This window comes from Anolis sagrei, chromosome 7, assembly GCF_037176765.1.
Source record: "Anolis sagrei isolate rAnoSag1 chromosome 7, rAnoSag1.mat, whole genome shotgun sequence".
Taxonomy (NCBI): domain Eukaryota; kingdom Metazoa; phylum Chordata; class Lepidosauria; order Squamata; family Dactyloidae; genus Anolis; species Anolis sagrei.
Genome location: NC_090027.1, coordinates 15843727 through 15866617, shown reverse-complemented (window position 1 = coordinate 15866617; position 22891 = coordinate 15843727). Strand labels below are relative to the sequence as shown.

General features: G+C 42.6%; 1 protein-coding gene across 1 annotated transcript in view; it reads right to left on the bottom strand.

Annotated features, from left to right (window-relative positions):
* Positions 1 to 2318: 2318 nt before the first annotated feature.
* GCK (glucokinase) overlaps positions 2319 to 22891 on the bottom strand; it is a 41016-nt gene continuing 20443 nt past the window's right edge. Inside the window, exons 2-10 of the mRNA XM_060787671.2 lie at positions 21937 to 22099; positions 18202 to 18356; positions 16452 to 16571; positions 14855 to 14950; positions 13766 to 13865; positions 12059 to 12242; positions 10734 to 10889; positions 7884 to 8117; positions 2319 to 3524 (exon numbers count right to left, since the gene is read on the bottom strand). Of these exons, the coding sequence (XP_060643654.2) occupies positions 3380 to 3524; positions 7884 to 8117; positions 10734 to 10889; positions 12059 to 12242; positions 13766 to 13865; positions 14855 to 14950; positions 16452 to 16571; positions 18202 to 18356; positions 21937 to 22099 (1353 nt within the window). The 3' untranslated portion in view covers positions 2319 to 3379. The remainder of the gene's footprint in view (positions 3525 to 7883; positions 8118 to 10733; positions 10890 to 12058; positions 12243 to 13765; positions 13866 to 14854; positions 14951 to 16451; positions 16572 to 18201; positions 18357 to 21936; positions 22100 to 22891) is intronic.

Here is a 22891-nt window from a genome sequence, read left to right as displayed (position 1 = left end):
TCTACACACTTACCTTGGGCACATTGCTTCACCGAACATCTTAAGACACATACCTGAGCAAAAATGCACAAGATTGCTCCATTGCATTATTTAAACCATGAGTCAGGTCACCAGTGCTCTACATTTCCAGCATCTATCACATGGATATGAAGAGTCTGATCCCAAAAGGCCTTTTCCCACTACAATTGTAGAGTATGTAATAACACTATGCAATTGATGTCTCCATCACTTAATTATCAACAGCTCTGCATAAGTCCTGCAGATTCAGTGGTCTGGCTCTTGTCCTACAGGCTTTTCCTTGCCAAGGATTTTTGCAAATTCTACTGAGTTATGTCTTCTGATTTATCCAAAATATGACAGTTTCTGTTTAGTCACCCTGGCTTCTAGGGAAGTATTCAGGCTACTTACATTGTTAGATGTGTTCTGTTTTCATATAATTTGTTTATATGTCTTCTTGTTGTAAATGAATGTTTGTCATCTACAATAGAGTCTCGCTTATCCAACATAAATGGGCCAGCAGAACATTGCATAAGCGAAAATGATGAATAATAGAGGGATTAAGGAAAAACCTATTCAATGTAAAATTACGTTATGGTTTTACAAATTAAGCCCCAATATATCATGTTTTACAACAAATCGACAGAAAAGCTGTTCAATACACGGTAACGTTATGCACTAATTACTGTATTTATAAATTTAGTACCAAAACATCGCAATGTATTGAAACAGCTGTGAATTGGGTGGGAGGCAAACTGCGTTGGATAATACAGAACTTTGGATGAGCGAAGGTTGGATAAGTGAGACTCTACTGTATGTTGGTAACCGCCCTGAGTCCCTTTGGGGAGATAGGACACTCTATAAAGTTGTTATTATTATTATTAGAAACACAAGATGAGTCCACAGCAAACAAGATCACTGTGCTGGCTGTTGTATTGGATCACACGTCGGACAGATCCCAAGAGTCTAGCACTGTTTGATGTATCAGCAAATAATGCGTGCAGATCCCAGTAAGGTGGTCTTCTGCAGCTGGTAGCTGGTAATTTTGCCAGTGTCGATTGTGTTTAAGTACAGGCCAAGGTCTTTAGGCACTGCACCCAGTGTGCCGATCACCACTGGGGCCACCTTGACTGGCTTGTGCCAGAGTCTTTGCAGTTCGATCTTTAAATCCTCATATCGTGTCAGCTTTTCCAGTTGTTTCTTTTCGATCCTGCTGTCACCTGGGATTGCAACATCGACAATCCACACTTTGTTTTTTCACACTATTCTGAGGTCAGGAGTATTGCGCTCCAAAACTCTGTCTGTCTGAATCCGGAATTCCCAGAGGAGTTTGATGTGTTCATTCTCTGTAACTCTTTCCGGCTTGTGATCCCACCAGTTCTTTGTCGCAGGCAGATGGTGTTTGTGGCACAAGTTCCAATGAATCATCTGAGCAACGGTGTTATGCCTCTGCTTGTAGTCTGTCTGTGCAATCTTCTTGCAGCAGCTGAGCATGTGGCCTATTGTTTCATCTGCTTCCTTGCAGAGTCTACATTTGGGATCTGTTGTTGACTTTTCAATTCTGGCTTTGATGGCATTGGTTCTAATGGCTTGTTCTTGGGCTGCCAGAATCAGGCCCTCCTTTGTCTCCTTTTTCAGAGTTCCATTTGTGAGCCACAGCCATGTTTTTTTGTCAATTTGGCTTTCAATTTTCCCCAGGAACTGTCCATGGAGAGCCTTCTTTTGCCAGTTTTCTCTTCTGTTCTGGATTGTGTTCTTACGGTATTCACTCTTTGTCTTTTGCACTTTAATCAGTTTACTACTATTGACTTCCCTCAATGTTGGTTATTATTATTATTATTATTGACACAAAATCACAGTATGTCACAGCAAACGAGATCTATATGCTGGATTTCATATCACAAAATCACAAGTCGAACACTTCCCAAGCGTTTAGGACTGTGATGTATTTTCGAATGATGCGCGCAGATCCAAGTAAGGTGACTTTTTGCAGTTGACAGATTGTGATTTTGTCAATGTTTATTGTTTCCAAATGCCAGCTGAGATCTTTTGGCACGGCACCCAGTGCGCCAATGACCACTGGGACCACCTGTACTGGTTTATGCCAGAACCTTTGCAGTTCGATTTTGAGGTCTTGATTTCGGCTGAGTTTTTCCTGTTGTTTTTCCTCAGTGCGTCTGTCACCTGGTATGGCGACATCTATTATTATTATTATTATTATTATTATTATTATTATTATTATTGTGTTCTGAGCCCATAATGTGGAACAAAAATGTGTTTTGATAAACAGATCAGGTACAACAGGATAGAGTTTTGCCATTTTTTAATTCTTGTTGTTTTTAATACAAAAGGGTCCCTGGGATCCATGAACAGGATAAAAGGGGGGAATTAGAAGGAAATAAACAATCTTATGGCAGCAGTAAGAGAGAGTGTCTTGAGTCAAATAAATGCATGGCCAGGAATCAGGAGCAGAGAGGTTGGGATGGAATTTGTCAGAGGGCTAAACTAAGGCATGTCTCAAATGTGCTAAATCCAAAATTGTGTGTAGCTAGCTATGTACAAACCATGTGTACAAAGCACAGTGTACGTCTGTATCAGCCCTCATTTAGAAACTCCACACTAATTTACATATGTAGTGTGCAGTTTAAGATCTCTGACCTTTCATATACAGCAGGCCTGGGCAAATTTTGGCCCTCCGGGTGTTTTGGACTTCATCTCCCAGAAATCCTAGCCAGCTGATGGGAATTGTGGGAGTTGAAGTCCAAAACATCTGGAGGGCCAAAGTTTGCCCATGCCTGTCCTAGCATAATTCATCCTATGCCCCCCTCTTTTCTGGTAATAATATGCATTACCTCCGTCCCTGAAATATGGTAAGACAGATATCAGGATTGGACAAGGCGCTCACATTCTTATATTTTGGCCTTAAATCACACCTTGATGGAACACCCTGGCAGAAAACAGTACTTTGTGCCAATCATTTTGCCCAGATTCCTGTTCTTCAGCATACCATAAAAGGAAGAAAAAAACCTCACACATCATGTATTCAATTTCCATCTCTCCTGCACTGTCCCACCCACAATAAACTACGCAAAACAGCTTATTACATAAACTGAAGTCCCCACAGACTCTGCTGTAGTGGAGAAGGTTTTAAGGACAGAAAGGCTGTGGTTTCGAATGTTTATTTTATCATCTACTAGTAGAGGTTAGGAGAAACCCAGTGTTACTCCCTTCCCCGTCCCCTGTGTCCCCCCACCCCAGGAAAACCTTCCTTCCGCTGGTTCAGCTCCATGCACCCTCTAAAACAACTCAGTCAGGCCCCTGGACAGAAGAGATGTGTCCCAGGCAGGCGCTTTCCTTTCTGTGGTCCGTGGCCAGTGCCAGTTCACTGGCCGATCATGCAGGCCATTTTGCATGCTACTGCCGAGATGAGAGCGGCTCCTCTGCCACTGCCTTCCTCTGACTGCAGGAACGTGATGTCGCAGCCTGGTGTAAGTTGTCTGACTGTTGTATGGAATCGGTCTTTGAAGCTGGAGAAAAAGAGAGAAGAGAGGATTTTGCAAAAGAAGCACCATCTCAGAAGACCCTTCGACTCCAGGATCTTATTTATTTATTTGTTTGTTTGTTTGTTTATTTATTTGCGGCATTTATATGCCACCTTTCTCACCCTGAAGGGGACTCGGAGCGGCTTACAAGATACACAAACACACACACACACAGAAAATCTCTCTATATAAAAATGCTCTGTGCATCATGAGTACCTTAAAAACAAAAGAACCAATGAACGAAATCATACAAATTTGGCAACAAAACGTGTCACAACACAAGGAGTGACCATCACTCAAAAAATTATGATTTTGTCATTTGGGAGTTGTAGTTGCTGGGATTTATAGTTCACCTACAATCAAAGAGCATTCTGAACTCTATCAACGGTGGAATTGAACCAAACTTGGCACACAGAACATGATCAACAGAAAATACTGGAAGGGTTTGGTGGGCATTGACCTTGAGTTATGGAGTTGTAGTTCACCTACATCCAGAGAGCACTGCGGACTCAAACAATGATGGATCTGGACTAAACTTGCCACAAATACTCCATATGCCCAAATATGAACACAGATGGAGTTTGGGGGAAATAGACCTTGACATTTCGGAGTTGTAGTTACTGGGATTTATAGTTCATCTACAATCAAAGAGCATTCTGAACCCCACGAATAACAGAATCGGGGCAAACTTCCCACACAGAACCCCCATAACCAACAGACTTAAGGCCACTGAGTCCAAGTTCCTTCACCAGGGAAAGAAAACATAATCAAAGCTCTCGTGACAAAGAGACATCCAGCCATAGATATAGATAGATAGATATGATTCACACAGATACAGATTAGAAAGGAACCCCTAAAGAAGGACAATGATATATTGCATGTTCCAGAGTAGGTAAACCAGACAATTTCCACATCAACTGACAAAGAAGCAATCAGAAATACTGTTTACCCACAAGCATAAAGAAATTTCATATATTAGAAACCAACACTTTATTTTCCAGATCACCAGACTAGGCCACAGCAACACGTGGCAGGGAACGGCTAGTATATTAGTATATTAGCATTGTACAAGATCAGTATTATATATTACTATATTGTACTATGGAGCCCCCGGAGGCACAGTGGGTTAAAGCACTGAGCTGCTGAACTTGTTGACCGAAAGGTCGCAGGTTCGAATCTGGGGAACGGTGTGAGCTTCCGCTGTCAGCCCCAGCTTCTGCCAACCTAGCTGTTCGAAAACATGCAAATTTGAGTAGATCATGAGTAGGTCGGCTACATGGCCTTGGAGGTGTCTATGGCTTAGAAATGGAGATGAACACCACACCCCAGAGTCGGACACAACTGGACTTCAAGGTAAATCCTTTACCTTTCTATATTGTACTATATCATTATATTGTAAGACACAAGTGTGTGCTTTCCACCTACACAACCGTGAAGCCAACAAGAAATTGAACATTGTTTCCATCCTAAATATCTCAGTGTCACCTTCGTTTGAACACTAGCATATAGGAAAAGCTGCTTGTACACCAAGCACAAAGTAGCTACACGCAATAATATCCTGCGAAAACTTACTGGCAGCACATGGGGTGCAGACCCAAAATTAATAAGAATATCAGCTCATTTATTAAACCATGATAAAATAATAAAAAATATTAAAAAATTACAATGACGCTATCCATTGGATAGCCTTAAGTAGGTCACATTCTCTCAGCCTCAGAGGAAGGCAGTGCCCAACCTCCTCTGAAGAAATCTTGCCAAGAAAACCTGGTGACAGGTTTGCCTTTGAGTTGCTATATGTCAGAATGACTTGAAGGCCTGCAACAACAAACATAGTGCTGAAAGCTGCCATAGTGTGCGGACGTGTCCTTTGTGGTGTCCAAAAACCCAGTTCATAGGCTGAGGCTTGAGCATGGGCTCCGAACGCAGACTCTGGGAGTTTCCTCTTCCAGCTATTGTTCCTGATCTCCTGTCTAGCAGCTTGAAGTTTGTTGCTACCGCAGCACGGTGCTGCTTAATGAAAGGCGATACTACTTTATGAAGCTAAATCAAAACAGGGGCAAATGGCTCTATCCCAGCTCCTGCCAGATATGCCATCCTCAGATGTCTTTGGCAGTCCTTTCAAACTGGCTGAGTCAAGGCCAAACTAAACATTGCAGATCAATCTATATGTTTAACTCTTTGTTTGCCTGCCATTTCCCCTTATAACTTCCCTCCCTCTCGAGGTGCAAGCAGGGCTTTAAAAGATAAGCACATGTCTGGAACCACACATGGGTGGGAAGCAGCGGAGGGGAGTCGGAACATAAAAACAGTTGGTGGCGGAAGACTTCGCTCGCACACCCAAAACCTGCTTCTCTGCTAGCGGAAGCTTTTTCCCAAGAAAAGGTACTTTAAGACTGAAATCTCAGCTGCACTTGCCTAGGGACCAGGAGTATGTCAAAATGAATCCAACAAGGCTTGTTTCTGAATAGATAAGTACATAATTTCATGTAAATGACTGGTTTCCTGTGTAATGTTCAGAATGGTTCCTTGGTCCATGTTGTTGTTGTTGTTCATTCGTTCAGTCGTCTCCAACTCTTCGTGACCTCATGGACCAGTCCACGCCAGAGCTCCCTGTCAGCCGTCACCACCCCCAGCTCCTTCAAGGTCAGTCCAGTCACTTCAAGGATGCCATCCATCCATCTTGCCCTTGGTCGGCCCCTCTTCCTTTTGCCTTCCACTTTCCCCAGCATAATTGTCTTCTCTAGGCTTTGCTGTCTCCTCATGATGTGGCCAAAGCACTTCAACTTTGTCTCTAGTATCCTTCCCTCCAGTGAGCAGCCGGGCTTTATTTCCTGGAGGATGGACTGGTTGGATCTTCTCGCAGTCCAAGGCACTCTCAGAACTTTCCTCCAACACCACAGCTCAAAAGCATCGATCTTCCTTCGCTCAGCCTTCCCTAAGGTCCAGCTCTCACATCCATAGGTTACTACAGGGAATACCATGGCTTTGACTAGGCGGATCTTTGTTGCCAGTCTGATGTCTGTACTCTTTACTATTTTATCGAGATTGGACATTGCTCTCCTCCCAAGAAGTAAGCGTCTTCTGATTTCCTGGCCACAGTCTGCATCTGCCGTAATCTTTGCGCCTAGAAATACAAAGTTTGTCACGGCCTCCACATTGGTCCATACTATTATTTATTTATTTATTTATTCTATTTATATCCCAAAGGGGACTCAAGGTGGCTTTACAAATGCCTTTAGAGAACAAACAATTAAATACATTTAAGTTAAAATAATAAAAAATAGAGTTAAAATGCACATTAAAACATATAAACATTATAATCTCTATTAAAAAATCACACCATCCACAATCGTAATCCGGAGCCGTTCCAAAAATAATTACACATATTTCATTGCACTAGTGGTGCAGTGGGTTAAGCCCTTGTGCCGGCAGGACTGAAGACCAGCAGGTCGGAGGTTCAAATCTGGGGAGAGTGCAGATGAGCTTTCTCTGTCAGCTCTAGCTCCCCATGCAAGGACATGAGAGAAGCCTCCCACAAGGATGGCAAAACATCAAAACATCCGGGCATCCTCTGGGCAACATCCTTGTAGACAGCCAATTCTCTCACACCAGAAGCGACTTGCAGTTTCTCAAGTCACTCCTGACACACACAAAAATCATAGTTATTTTTGCACTCTAGTTAATCTCTAAAGGCTTGACCCCAAAGCCAGGTTTTCACTTTCCTTCTGAATGCCAGGAGAGAAGGAGCCGCTCTAATATCACTGGGGAGGGAGTTCCACAGCCAAGGGGCCACCACTGAGAAGGCCCTGTCTCTCATTCCCACCAGACGTGCCTGTGCAGGTGGTGGGACCGAAAGCAGGGCCTCCCCCAATTATATTAATCTTCTAGGTGGTTCATAGGAGGAGATACGTTCAGACAGGTAAGGTGGGCAGGAACCATTTAGGGCTTTATAGGCTAAAGCCAGCACTTTGAATTGTGCTCAGTAGCAAACAGGAAGCCAGTGGAGCTGATGCAACAGGGGGTTGTATGCAACAGGGGGTTGTACGTCACTCTGGTGAGCAACCTGGCTACTGTCCGTTGGACTATTTGAAGCATCCGAACAGTCTTTGAAGGCAGCCCCATGTAGAGCATGTTGCAATAGTCTATTCGGGATGTAACCAGAGCATGGGCTACTATGGCCAAGTCTGACTTCCCAAGGTATGGGCGCAGCTGGTGCACAAGTTTTAATTGATACAATGGTCAGAGCTTCAACTAGGAGGCCATTCCAGATTTCCACACCTCATCATTCAAAAGAGCCCAGATTCTTCTAAAAGACTCAAAATGCCAAGGCTAGGTGGACCTCACCTGGGATGGAGTTTGTAGACTGAACCATCTACGCCTACAGTGATCTTCAGTGTCTCCTCACTTCTGCTGTCTCTCATACGATTGATGACACCAGCCAGCCCCGCTGAACACATCTGTGCAGCCCGTGTTGAAACTCTCTCACATACCATACGAACAATGTCACAGTCTGTTGCTGAGGGCAATAGCCCAAAGGATGTCAGAATATTGTAGATCTGCTTACGGTCACCAGGATCACTGGGAAACACAAGCATAGGAAGACTTACTCCTCTGACTTGGATGTGATTAATGTGCATATAATCATAGGTCTCAATAAAAACTAGCCAGTTACTCATCCACGCTCTTCAGGTGATATACTGCATTATATTTCCAAATAGCTTGGTAGATTCAATTTATACCAAGGGCTTATACGAGACATATTATGGCCACCATGATGGAGATTACCGTATATACTCGAGTATAAGCCGAGGTACCTAATTTTACCACAAAAAACTGGGGAAACAGATTCACTTGAGTATAAGTTGAGGGTGAGAAATGCAGCAGCTATTGATAAATTTCAAAATAAAAATAGAGACTAATAACATTGAATTAATTGAGATGTCAGTAGGTTAAATGTTTCTGAATGTTTACACAACTCTGTAATTTAAGATAAAACTGTCCAACTCTGATTAAACCATTATTCTAACCTTCTTCAATGTAAATGTGCTTACGTATCCTCCCAATAATAATAAAGAGAGTAAAATTATAAGTGTAATAATAATAATAATAGAGTAAAATCATGGAAATGTAGTAATAACAGTAATAATAGAATAAAACAATAAATTGAAAAATAACAATAATAGAGAAAATAATCTATATAAATAAAAACGTTGCGTTCGTTTGTGGGATTAACATAACTCAAAAACCACTGGACGAATTGACACCAAATTTGGATACAATACACCTATCAGGCGAACGTGGTCATCTATCAGGTGACCATCACTCATAAAAACACTGAAAAACACAGAAGAAGAAACTTTATATACGTAAACACACATATATACACATATACAAAGATATACACACACATATGCGCATATATACACACAGAAAACATATACACAGACTGGGCCACAGCAACAGGTGGCAGGGGATGGCTAGTAAGTAATAAAAATAATAATAGAGTAAATTAATAAATGGAATAATAATAATAATAACAAGAGAAAAATAATAAATGGAATAATAACAACAATAAATAGAGTAAAATACTAAATGTAATAACAACAATAATAAAGTAAAATAATAAATGAAATAACAACAACGAGTAAAATAATAAATAACCTTGACTTGAGTATAATCTGAGGGGGACTTTTTCAGCTAATAAAAGAGCTGAAAAACTAGGTTTATACTTGAGTATATACAGTACTTAAAATGGATTTCTCTATGTGGTTTGTAGAACAGGTCTTCAAGGTTTCAGCCAATTATTCCCATAATACTGTCAACATTTTATTTATTTTTGTTTCCTCACTTCCTGAAGACATCGCTCAATCTAAATGGATTCCACTGTGGATAAAAAACTGACAACTACATGGCCTCCATATGGCATTTTACAGTTTTCGGGAAGTTTTGATAAGAACTATTTTTAACGTTAGACTTCCTGCTACTATAACATAAGTTTCTTGTTATTATTCCTTCCTCTTCTGCAGCTATTAGGACCAGATATATTTAGAATTATCAGATTAATAGATCTGGCAAGTCTGCAGCATTTTTTTTATTTTTATCTTTATTTTTTGCATTCATCTAATTTTATAAGAAGTACTATTGCTAATTCAAACATTTTTGGCTCTAATGCAGTGATTCTCAACCTGTGGATCTACTGATGTTTTGGACTTCAACTCCCAGAAATCCTAACAGCTGGTAAACTGGCTGGGATTTCTGGGACCTACAGGTTGAGAACCATAGAGTCATAGAGTTGGAAGAGACCTCGTGAGCTATTCAGTCCAACCCCATTCTGCCAAGAAACAGGAAAATTGCATTCAAAGAATCCCTGACAGATGGTCACTGCTCTAATAGAATTATTGAGTTTACTCTTTCATAATTACTATACTTATACATGTAAGGAAAGTCCAGACTTAGGACCTCATCAGACAGCTGTAAAGCTCCATTTCCAGCTTATCTGTCTGAACATGTCTCTCTCTATGAACCACCACAGAGTCTAAGATCATCTGGGGAGGCCCTGCTCTCGGTCCTGCCTCTCTCGCAGGCGCTATCGGTAGAGACGAGAGACAGGGCCTTCTCAGTGGTGGTCCCTTGGCTGTGGAGCTTCCTCCCCAGGGATATTAGATCAACCCTCCTGACCTTCTGCAAGAGAGTGAAAACATAGCTTTGTGGCCAAGCCTTTAGAGAACTTGTGCAATAGCTAGATTTGGAACAATGTGCAATGACCATTGGAACGGCCCGGATTATGCTTGTAGATTATGTGTTTAACTCTGAATGTATTGTTTTTAAATATTTTAATTGTTTTTAATGTACTTTCTAATTTTATTTTAATATAAAGGTGGGGTAGAAAGGCGGGGTAGAAATGTCATAAATAAAGAAATAAATGTCCACACGCTGTGGAAACAGTGCCCCACGGGAGTTCTATGGAGGCCAGCCTGTTGGGACTTGTGGTAAGGATGTGGGGTGGCTGGCCATTGCAGAAGACGGGGAAAGGTGGGTGGGAAGGAATGGGGTATGATGGTTCCCTCTGCTTTCCGCCATTTCCTCCACTTTGTCTGATAAAGTCCTTAGCGCTGAGAACATTGCACAGAACAACTGAAACAGAAATAACTATCTATCAGAGTTTTACATCATGGGGAAAAACTTATACACTACCTTTCAACTTGGGAAATTAAACGTGTTTCAAATGACCCTCTGGTTTTCAGCTTCTCCGAAGCTTCTCCATTGAAGAGCAAGTTTTCATTAACAAGTTTTAGCAGAACTAATCGTGCAATTTCACCCATGTACTTCCCTCCTATGATCTTCTCATACCTGGCAAAAGGAGCATTGATCAGTTTAGTGGCACACAGGTGTAACTACACATATGGATGCAAATGAAAATCAGAGAGAGATACGTGTGCAAACCAAAATACCCATTATTCCATTGCTAGATGTACATGGGCAGATGTTACAGATTAAATTATTGTGACTTTCCCCTCTCAAGAATGAATGCTGACTGCTTGGCAGTAGTGGCTACTTCCTCTTGAGTTGCACAAAAAATAAACAAACAAACATGGAGTCTTCCTCTTTCCTGGGCTTTGCAGGTTTTTTCCAGCAACAAATGTATACAGTAGAATATTAGTACACTTGTCTGTATATCAGAAGATCATATATTTAAGACACGTGTTCCAACATTACTTCACTCAATTTGTTTATAGGGCCAAGAAAGGAAGTCTAGGAATGAAAACCAGTTCCTTATTCTAAATTCCATTTATGTTCTCATCCCTAGACAAGGGTTTACATGTATACCAAGTGATTTCACCATCTGCGCTTAAAAGTTGGCACTACAGAAATGCATTATTGAAGTATAATGCAGGGGGTCCTCCAGCTTGTGGTCTAACAACAACAACAACAACAACAACAACAACACTTATAATAATCATTGTTTGAAACACAACAAAATTAGTCCACAGCAGACAAATGACTCTGCTGGCTGTTGTAGTGGATCACACGTGAGACACTTCCCAAGTGTCTAGGACACTTGGGATGTATCGGGGAATAATGCATGCAAATCCCAGTAAGGTGGCCTTCTGCAGCTGGCAGATGGTAATTTTGTGAGTGTCGGTTGTATTTAAGTACAGGTCAAGGTCTTTAGGCACTGCATCCAGTGTGCCGATCACCACTGGGACCACCTTAAAGGCAGCCCACTGCAGGATCAAAACCCACCATTCCCAAACTCTGTCCTCAAGGGAGAAATCTCTTGAATATCTTCAATGAATGATTGAGGATAACCAGAGAAGCCCACCATTCCAGACTTTCCCAATCACGGGGAATTTCCCTTTGACAGAAGACTCATGCGTTATGTATGGCTAACAGGGATAGGAGAATTTACAGTCATTCAAATGTGTATTCCCAACCCCACCCTCTAATCAAAAAGGAGACACGTAAAAGCCAGGAAAGCAAACAGCAGTTATGTTAACTTGGTCTGTCATATTCCTTACAGCTGCTGACCGGGGTTAAGCGAGGTCTCATCCACCACACGATCATACTCCAAGAGGAACTCATCCAGTTCTCCAGATGCCCCAAAGGCTCCCCATTCAGTGTTTACACACATTCGGCCTTCATTCCCTTCCACCAGCTCAACGTTCTGCATCTCCTCCATGTAACAAGCATTGCAACCTGTGCCTGTAAGAAGGGAAACGCAAAGAGGTTCTTCATTATGGGTCAGTGCGAAAGTATCATGGAGTTAATCACTGGCATACAATGATTATGGCTTTCTTTATCTAGGAAAGTTTAGCTAAACAGACTTTACATTACATGCAGTATTAATGATAGCTAAGTCTACACCAATATGCATTTGTACTCAGATTTAAACTGGAGAGTAGTTTGGGGAGATATAGTTTAACCCCTTCGCAGTCTAATTCAACATTTATGTTGCACATTTAATAATTTGAAACTCCATCTTTCTGTAGTCCTTTTCTGTTCAGAGATATCTGAAATGTCTCAGGCACCATTCTCATCATCACAGCCACCACAGCCAACACCAAATCTCTACATTGTTTGGAAATGAATGGAATTGATTTGGATAATGAAATTGAGCATTTCTGCATAGCAAGGAGGTAGACTTGATGGCCTCTGTACTCCCTTGAGTTTTGGAGTTTTAGTTCAGAGAGCACATCCAGAGGACTCAAACAATGATAGATCTGGACAAAACTTGGCATGAATACGCAATATACTCAAATGTGAACACTGGTGGAGTTTGGGGAAAATAGACCTTAATATTTGGGAGTTGTACTTTCTGGGATTTATAGTTTACCTACAACCAAAGAGCATTCTGAACCGCACCAAAGATAGAATTTGGCCAAACTTCTCATACAGAACCACCATGACCAACAGAAAATACTGGAAGAATTTGGGATGTATTGACAGTGATTTAGAGGAGATGTAGTTCACCTATTTATTTATTTATTTCTTACAGTCACTTATACACTGCCCTTCTCACCCCGGGGGGGACTCAGGGCGGCTTACACAAGCAAGGCACAGTTCAATGCCCGCATTACATGACAACAAAAACACAACATCAGTTAACGACAGCAATTATAACAGTGATGACAATTAACATAAGCAATAATTATTATCGATAAAACAACCATAAAACCCGTAAAAGCAATAAAACAATAAAAACAATACAAACCTAATTGCTGGTCAGCGTTTAACAGACTCATAGTTTAGGTTCTACTACCACACCTACATCCGGAGAGCACTGTGAACCCAAACGACTATGTCAAAGGAGTTCCTAAGACCATCAGCAATATGTGTTTTCTGGTGGTCTTTGATGACCCCTCTGAAATCCCCTCACAACCCTCCACACAGGGGTCCCGCCTCCCCAGGTTGAGAAACTCCTCTCTAAGATAATAGAAAACAAGGATGAGAAGAAAATGCAGGCTGGTTTAGGAGAAAGTGATTAAATTTGGACCAAGACATTTTCACCTTTCTAGTGGCAGTTGCATAAAAAGTGGTAAATCAGGAGAGTGGAAGAAAGGGGAGAGATCTAGTAGCACCAATACCTGCGGTGGCTTTGTACGCCGTGGATTCTGGCAAGCAGAGAGTAGAACAATACTGGAGAAAATGATTACCTGGAGTGGTTTTCAATGTAAATTGTAAAATATAAGGGCAAGTATATCAAAAGGACAAGTAGAATGCCTTACCCACTATCATGCCAACTTCACATCGGTGATCCTCATAGTAGCAGGATATCATTGTTGCCACTGTGTCATTGACCATTGCAACCACATCCATCTCAAAGTCCTATACAAGGTGAAAAGATTTGATATAAGCTCAAAGCCTTGTAAGCAGACACCCTGAACGGGATAAAACATATTTATTATTTATTTTATTTACAGTATTTATATTCCGCCCTTCTCACCCTGCAGGGGACTCAGGGTGGATTACAATGTACATATACATGGCAAACATTCAATGCCGTAGACCACGGGTCCTCAAACTAAGGCCCTTGCTCAGGGTCAACCTAAGTCTGAAATGACTTGAAAGCACACAACAACAATCCTATGTCATCAGCCAAAAGCAGGCCCACACTTCCTTTGGAATCCAGTCACCTGGACATTTCTTAATTGTTTCCCTGTTGCCTGCCTCCCTCCCGCCTCATTGGCTGAGCGGCCAAAGCAGAGCCAGGGCCCTCATTGGATCTCCTCCCGGCTTGTTGACGTTGCAGCCAATCACAGTGAAGCCAGTTCAGGGGGCGGGCGTAGGAGAATTTAAGTTGACAGCTCTATAAATATTATATTTCTCAGCCCAGTGAGTTATGTCAATTTGTTAGCAGATTACTGCAATTGTCATACTTTCCAGCTGGAATGGTGGTTTTCATTCAACTTGGTGAGACTTTATTTGGGAAAATTAGGAAAAAATCTTTTTGGCGCTTGCCATCTCGCCAGGTGTTCCAGATCCTCCTTTTGGGTCTGGCTGGTCTCTGTTGAGGCAGGGCCTCCCAAATTCGTGTTAGGCATCAAAGCCGCTGGGAAATTAGGGAAGTATTAGGGAGTACTTTCTGTCCCACTCCAGTCCTTGGCAGCTTTTTCTCTACACATCAGCATTTTTGCATACAAAGGCCCTCTGCAAAAGCAAGCACATATGGCAGCATGGCAGTAAATCAGGACATATGGGACTTACAGTCATTGGAAGCATCCTTAAAAATTCCCTTTTAAAACTACGTCTCCCTCAATACTATGAAGCAACAAAGAAGTAATGAATTGAACAGCAGAGATTTATTTTCCTCTCACCCCTCGCCGTTTGATAGCATCTCTCAAAAGCCCCACAACATTGTTCCCTTCTGCGCCTGACGCTTTGAAGCCTTTCGTCCAGTTCAGTAGGATCCCCTGTAGAGCAAATGATGGAAAGGATCACACCAAATGTTTCAAAATGAGCATGAACTTCACATCGGACCAATTTAGTTTTAAAAATTTAAACATCAAGTAGTTCTATATAGTGAGCAATCATTCAAGAAACTGACAAGTGGAAAAGACAGACAAGCATGGCAAAAACATTTCTAGCATATAGAATGGTTGTACACAACTATTCCCATACTATATTTCCCATTGGATATAACATAGAAAACCAGTCCAAACAATACTTTTGTTAGCTTTAATTAGCTATTTGTATTATGCTATAGGTCAGTGATTCCCAATCTTTGGTCCCCCTGGTGTTTTGGAGCTCCTAGAAATCCTAGCCATCTTACCACCTGTTAGGAATTCTGGGAGCTAAAGTCCAAAACACCTGGAGGATCAAAGGTTGGGAAACACTGCTATAGGTGGAGAATACATGACCCTCCAAATTTTGTTGGACTGCAATTCTCATAAGATCCAGGAAGCATAGGTGAAATAAGAGCTGGATTCCATTAACACCACACATTCTTCCCTCCTGCATTACTTATACCTCATCACACTAGAGAATGAATCCACTTTAAGTCCGGTTTCTGCCTCCTGCAGAATTCTGGGGTTTGTAGTTTAGTGAGATTGTTAAAGGTTCCTCCCTAAACCACAAACCCCAGAATTTTGCAGAAGGTAGCAACTAGATTTAAAGTGGATTCATTCTCTAGTTTGATGAATGATATATTATTGATGGATTTTGATTAATGATAGCAACTCTATTGCCACTGTCTTCACAGCTCATTGCTATCTAGACTGCCTATTGTGAATTCATTTTATATTGGTAATGTGTGGTAATTTCTCCTTGTTAATTCCCATATCAACCCTAAAATAGGCTGAAACTATAGCAACCTACCTCTCTCCTAGCTGAGCTAGTTTTTTTTCTTTTTTTTCTTTTTGTCTTGTCAGGAGTGACTTGAGAAATTGCAAGTCGTTTCTGGTGTGAGAGAATTGGCCGTCTGCAAAGATGTTGCCCAGGGGACGCCTGGATGATTTGAAGTTTTTATCATCCTTGTGGGAGGCTTCTCTCATGTCCCTGCATGAGGAGCTGGAGTTGATAGAGGGAGCTCATCTGCCTCTCCCCAGATTTGAACCTGCAACCTGTCATTCTTCAGTCCTGCTGGCACTGGGGTTTAACCCACTGCGCCACCTGGGGGTTCCATAGCTGAGCTAGTAATATGTGCCCAGCACTTTTCAAGTAATTGCCCAGAGCTGAGCCCTGCAAGAAATTAAGAATTTGCATCCTTGTCTGTGCCTGGAGATCCACTGAAACTGGAGACTCATAGACAGGCCCTGAGATGTGGCAACCCTAGCAAAACAGTCGCCCACACTGTAAACATGTTGCTATAGTAGAATGATCCGAAGTGTGAGTCAAACGAAATAGAATGCACTTTCATATTCTGGTTCACTGAAAGGTAAAATACAGCATGAAAAGAAGAGATTCAAACCCCACCTTGTCAATGTCTTCATGCCGTACAGGGAAGGAAAAAGTGAAACCCAGAGGTAGCTTTTTGTGTTTCATCTGATGTTTGTCTAGGAAGTCAGAGATGCATTCTGAGATATAATCAAAGAGCTGGGGAGAGAAAAACCAAAATAAATGTCAGTTGCTGTTAACTGAATCTTTTATTTCTGGTCTTGCACGAAGAAGATATGACCTAAACCATCTGGAAGACAAAGGTTTTGGCTTCAGAAACTTTGGTTATTTTGGTTGCCCTTTGCTGGATACACTCTAGATTGTCAATATCTACCTTGAATTGTGGTACTCAGAACTGGACACAGGTGAAGTCTAACCAAGGTAGAGTGGGAATATGACATCCCTCAATCTAGGCCAGCAGTTCTCAACCTTTGTAATGTCGCAACCCTTTAACCATAACATTATTTTCATTGCTACTTCATAACTTTATCCCTTAGGACTGCCCACATTTGTGTGATGATGTTGTTCCTCAGACTACAGGCCGTACCTGAGTTACAAATGATTCCTAGTTAAGAACAGGGATGAGGCAACAGAGAGGGAGAGGAATCTATCCTTCAGAAGGGAAGTTCACTCTTGAAAGGGTTATCAAAGGGGAAAGTGTCTCCACTGAAGCTTTATCTCCAATCCTTGGGGCTTCACCAGCTGCTTTTCCAGACTCTTTGCTGGCTACTTTGCCAGCTCTCCCCTTTGCCGACCCCTTTGCCTCGCCTTTGCCTCCAAGTGCCTCCCCATGCCACCTGGCCAGCATGGAGGGGCTCCTTGTCTTCTTCCTCTACCTGTGCGGGGAGGCACTTGGGGGCAGAGGAGAAACAAAGGGGCCAGCAAAGGGGCCAGAGAAGGAATGAGCTGACAAAGCATCTGGCAAAGCAGCCGGCAAAGAGGCAAGCAGCCTCAGGAGCCAAGCAAGCAGCCCCAGGAGCCAAAGAGGAAGAGGCGAACAACTGGCGAAGGCACTGCAGCCGCTTTCGTATTTTCCTCCTTGGCTTACCAGGCCTGCTGCCTCACCAGCCACAGGTCCTGAAGCCGAGGAAGAGGAGCAGGAGGCGAAGGTGATCTTTCCAGGTCCTCCCCCCCAGTGAAGCCAGCCTTGGCTCTGCCAGCCAGGAGGCGAAGTGGCATGGGTGCGGGTGATGGCTATTTGGCTGGCAGAGGGGGCCTGGCATCATTCCAGGGAGTCAGAGGAGGCGGGGCCGAAGGGGGTGGTGGCGCGACCCCTCTCCAACGACCAATCAAACACCCTGAGTCACAACCCTCAGGTTGAGAACCGCTGATGTAGACACTGTGCCTAGAATTGCGTTGCCTTTTTTCAAGCTGCTGCATCACATTGTTGACTCACATTCAACTTGCCATCTACTAAAATTCCAAAATCCCTTTCACTTACCTATTTTTAAGCTAGGTGTCACCCATTTCATTTTTATTGCCTACTAGCTTATGTATCTGGCCTTTCCCAGGTTAGATGTTTTCTAATATTTTGGGAACTGCAGTTCCAGAGAATTCATTTTCAAACCATAATTTAAAATAGTGGCATGCAGTTCCATATGCCTGGTTTGTATGCATGGGAGTGGCATTAGTCCTTGCTGGTATCTACCCACATTCCCAGGGGTTGGCATAAATTGCAATTCTTTCTCCACCCATGTCAATCTTTCTTCCCATTCATTATAATTCTGACACCTACACAAAAAATATAGAACATGTCACTAGGTTAATATGATCTGATGATTTGACTCACCATTTCAGCTGTTCCTGTCATGGCATCTTCTGGGATAGAATACATCTGGTGCTTTGTCTTCACAGTCCATTGTCCTTCTTCACCTTCACCCACTTTTACCAGCATAACTCGAAAATTGGTTCCCCCAAGATCCAAAGACAGGAAATCTCCAACCTCTGCAGTTGCAAACTACAGTGTCATTCATGACTTCAGCCATCATTTCTACTCACATTTATTACATTTCTATCCCATTGTTTACTCCAAGAAAGTAGTATACATGGTTCTTTTCCCTCTATTTTCTCCTAATAGATAATCCTAAAACATGGTCTCAACTAAGATCACCCATCATTCCAAAGCAATGGGAGCCACTGTTAACAAATGGTCATTTGAGACTGGGGACACATCTACACAGGACTATATATATAAGTGGGTGTGGACTGGTTCCATGGAGTGCCATTCCCAATTAGGGAAAGCCTAGAATATCCTAGATGGTTTGGGACCCACCTACCTTCGTGACCGCATCTCCTACCAACAACCTGCATGATCTCTCCGATCCTCTGGGGAGGCTCTCCTCTCGCCTCTTCCTTAATCACAGGCAAAACTTGTGGGAATGAGGGAGAAAGCCTTCTCTGCTGTGGCTCCCTGACTTTGGAACTTACTATCTAGTGAGATTAGGCAAGCTCCCTCTTTAGCAGACTTCAAGAAAATCTTGAAAACCTGGCTTTTTTTATGTGCTTTTGGAGACTGACCATCTATCCCATTTTTGTTGCCCCATCTATAGAGCTGCCCCTATGATGCACTTTCCCCCATTCTGAACTGAAAGCCTTACCCCACTGTTTCACTTTCTCAGGCTCCCCTTATGTACATATCTTCCATTCCTACCTCAACCAGGGTTTTATTATTTTATCATTTTATCTTGTCCATTTGGCCTGCCCATCCTGTTCGATTTTATATTGTATGAATTTGTTTTATTATTTACTTTGCTATTGTAATTTATTGTTTTTGATGCAGACCCCCAAGCCAGGAGGAAGATCTTGATGAAGTCTTCTGCTAACAGTTGACCAAACAGGCACAGAAAAGAGATGTAGTAGTCATGGGCAATTTCAACTATCCCGATATTTGCTGGAAAACAAACTCGGCCAAGAGTACAAGGTCCAACAAATTCCTCGCTTGCCTTGCAGACAATTTCATGGTCCAGAAGGTAGAAGAGGCAACAAGGGGATTGGCTACTCTTGATCTCATCCTAACAAATGCGGAGGACCTGATCGATGCGGTCGAAGTGGTAGGATCCTTAGGGGCAAGTGACCATGTGCTCCTGCAATTTGAGGTACAAAGGAAGGCCGAAACTAAGACAAGTCAAACCCGCATTTTGGACTTTAGGAGAGCTGATTTCCAAAAAATGAAGGAAACGCTGAGCAGCATTCCGTGGACACAGATACTAAAAGACAAGGGAGCTACGGATGGATGGGAATTTCTCAAGAGTGAAATACTCAAGGTGCAATTGCAAACCGTGCCAACAAAGAGAAAAAATAGAACAAGTGCAAAGAAGCCAGAATGGATGTCCAAAGAACTTCTAACTGTGCTAAGACACAAAAGAGACATGCACAAGAAGTGGAAAAAAGGAGAAATCACCAAAGAAGAATTCAAACAAATAGCCAACACCTGTAGGGAAAAGGTCCGCAAAGCTAAAGCAAAAAACGAGCTCAGACTTGCCAGGGACATTAAAAACAATAAAAAGGGCTTCTATTCTTATGTCAGTAGAAAAAGGAAAAACAAGGAGGCGATAGGACCTCTTCGAGGAGAAGATGGGGCAATGCTGACAGGGGACAGGGAAAAGGCAGAACTACTTAATGCCTTCTTTGCCTCGGTCTTCTCACAAAAAGAGAGTCTTCAACCTCAGCGAGATGGAGTGGATGAGGGATTGGAGGACATCCAACCCCAAATTGGGAAAGAAGTCGTCCAGGAATACCTGGCCGCTCTTAATGAGTTCAAGTCCCCAGGGCCAGATCAACTACACCCAAGAGTACTGAAGGAACTAGCGGAAGTCATTTCGGAACCATTGGCAACCATCTTTGAGAGTTCTTGGAGAACGGGAGAAGTTCCAGCAGATTGGAGGAGGGCCAATGTGGTCCCAATCTTCAAGAAGGGAAAAAAGGACGACCCAAACAACTACCGTCCGGTCAGCCTCACGTCGATACCGGGCAAGATTCTGGAAAAGGTTGTTAAGGAAGCGGTGTGCAAACACTTAGAAACAAATGCAGTCATCGCTAATAGTCAACATGGATTTATCAAAAACAAGTCATGCCAGACTAATCTGATCTCTTTCTTCGATAGAGTTACAAGCTGGGTAGATGCGGGGAATGCTGTGGATGTAGCGTACCTGGATTTCAGTAAGGCCTTCGACAAGGTCCCCCATGACCTTCTGGCAAGGAAACTAGTCCAATGTGGGCTAGGCAAAACTACGGTGAGGTGGATCTGTAATTGGTTAAGTGGACGAACACAGAGAGTGCTCACTAATGCTTCCTCCTCATCTTGGAAAGAAGTGACAAGTGGAGTGCCGCAGGGTTCCGTCCTGGGCCCGGTCCTGTTAACATCTTTATTAATGACTTAGATGAAGGGCTAGAAGGCATGATCATCAAGTTTGCAGATGACACCAAATTGGGAGGGATAGCCAATAGTCCAGAGGACAGGAGCAGAATTCAAAACGATCTTGACAGATTAGAGAGATGGGCCAAAACTAACAAAATGAAGTTCAACAGTGACAAATGCAAGATACTCCACTTTGGCAGAAAAAATGAAATGCAAAGATACAGAATGGGAGACGCCTGGCTCGAGAGCAGTACGTGTGAAAAAGATCTTGGAGTCCTCGTGGACAACAAGTTAAACATGAGCCAACAATGTGATGTGGCAGCAAAAAAAGCCAATGGGATTTTGGCCTGCATCAATAGGAGCATAGTGTCTAGATCTAAGGAAGTAATGCTACCCCTCTATTCTGCTTTGGTTAGACCACATCTGGAATACTGTGTCCAATTCTGGGCACCACAATTCAAGAGAGATATTGACAAGCTGGAATGTGTCCAGAGGAGGGCGACTCAAATGATCAAGGGTCTGGAGAACAAGCCCTATGAGGAGCGGCTTAGGGAACTGGGCATGTTTAGCCTGAAGAAGAGAAGGCTGAGAGGAGATATGATAGCCGTGTATAAATATGTGAGAGGAAGCCACAGGGAGGAGGGAGCAAGCTTGTTTTCTGCTTCCTTGGAGACTAGGACGCGGAACAATGGCTTCAAATTACAAGAGAGGAGATTCCATCTGAACATTAGGAAGAACTTCCTGACTGTGAGAGCCGTTCAGCAGTGGAACTCTCTGCCCCGGAGTGTGGTGGAGGCTCCTTCTTTGGAAGCTTTTAAGCAGAGGCTGGATGGCCATCTGTCAGGGGTGATTTGAATGCAATATTCCTGCTTCTTGGCAGGGGGTTGGACTGGATGGCCCATGAGGTCTCTTCCAACTCTTTGATTCTATGATTCTATTCTATGATTCTATGCATTTTGTTTTTGTATTTTGTATTGTGTTGCATTGTATTTTAAAGGGCCTGACCTCATGTTAGCTACCCTGAGTCCCCATTGGGGAGATGTTGGCATGGTAAAAATAAAGATGATGATGATGATGATGATGATGACATGCAAGATGTGATATAAGAGTCCCTTCTGTGCTTGTATTTTGTAGCACCCCCCATTTCTAAACAGGAGAAAGAGTTACCTGATCCCTCAGGGGTAGACCGTACGTAAGTGGGCAGCATCTTTACAGAGGCTTCTTCGTGAGTCTCTAGCTTTAGCCCTCGGTCCATTTCCTTTTGCATCCGGCGCATCACCTTTTTCAGATCCTCTTCTCGTAGTTGGAATTCTGACAAGATTTGTTCCACCTTCAAGAGAAGACAAGCAAATATTCATGAATATGGGGAAAATAGCTTAAATATGGACATTCCCTGGTTTTCTTGTCCTTCTTGCTTTAATTTAAAAAGACATCTGTTTGTTTCTTTCACAAGAAACTTTGGACGTCTTTGGACCAAAAGAAACTTTGGACTTGGAATACTGTGTTCAATTCTGTCCAGAAGAGGGCAACTAAAATAATCAGGGGTCTGGAGAACAAGCCCTATGAGGAGCAGTTTAAAGAGCTGGGCATGTTTAGTTTGCAGAAGTAAAGGCTGAGAGGAGACATGATGGTCATGAATAAATATGTGAGGTGAAGTCATAGAGAGCAAGCTTGTTTTCTGCTTCCTTGGAGACTAGGACACAATGGAACAATGGCTTCAAACTACAGGAAAGGAGATTCCACCTGAACATCAGAGGAGACCCTGGTGGCACAACGGGTTAAATAGCTGATCTGCTGAACTTGCGACTTGCTGGCAGTTCGAATCCAGGGAGGGAATGAGCTCCCACTGTTAGCCCCAGCTTCTGCCAACCTAGTAGTTTGAAATGTAGATGAGCACCACCCTCCTGAGTCAGATACAACTACCCTGAATGTCAAGGGGAAACCTTTACCTTTTTATAAGAAATCAGAGAACAAGTTCCACCACCATATATTATATCACCAAAGCCAAGCATCCAGTCTCCAATGATACTTAGTTTTCAATGCTCTAATATAGATACATCACACAGGAAAAGTAGAATGCTTAACATCCACCTGTTTTTTCATACCACTCACAAAATTCAGG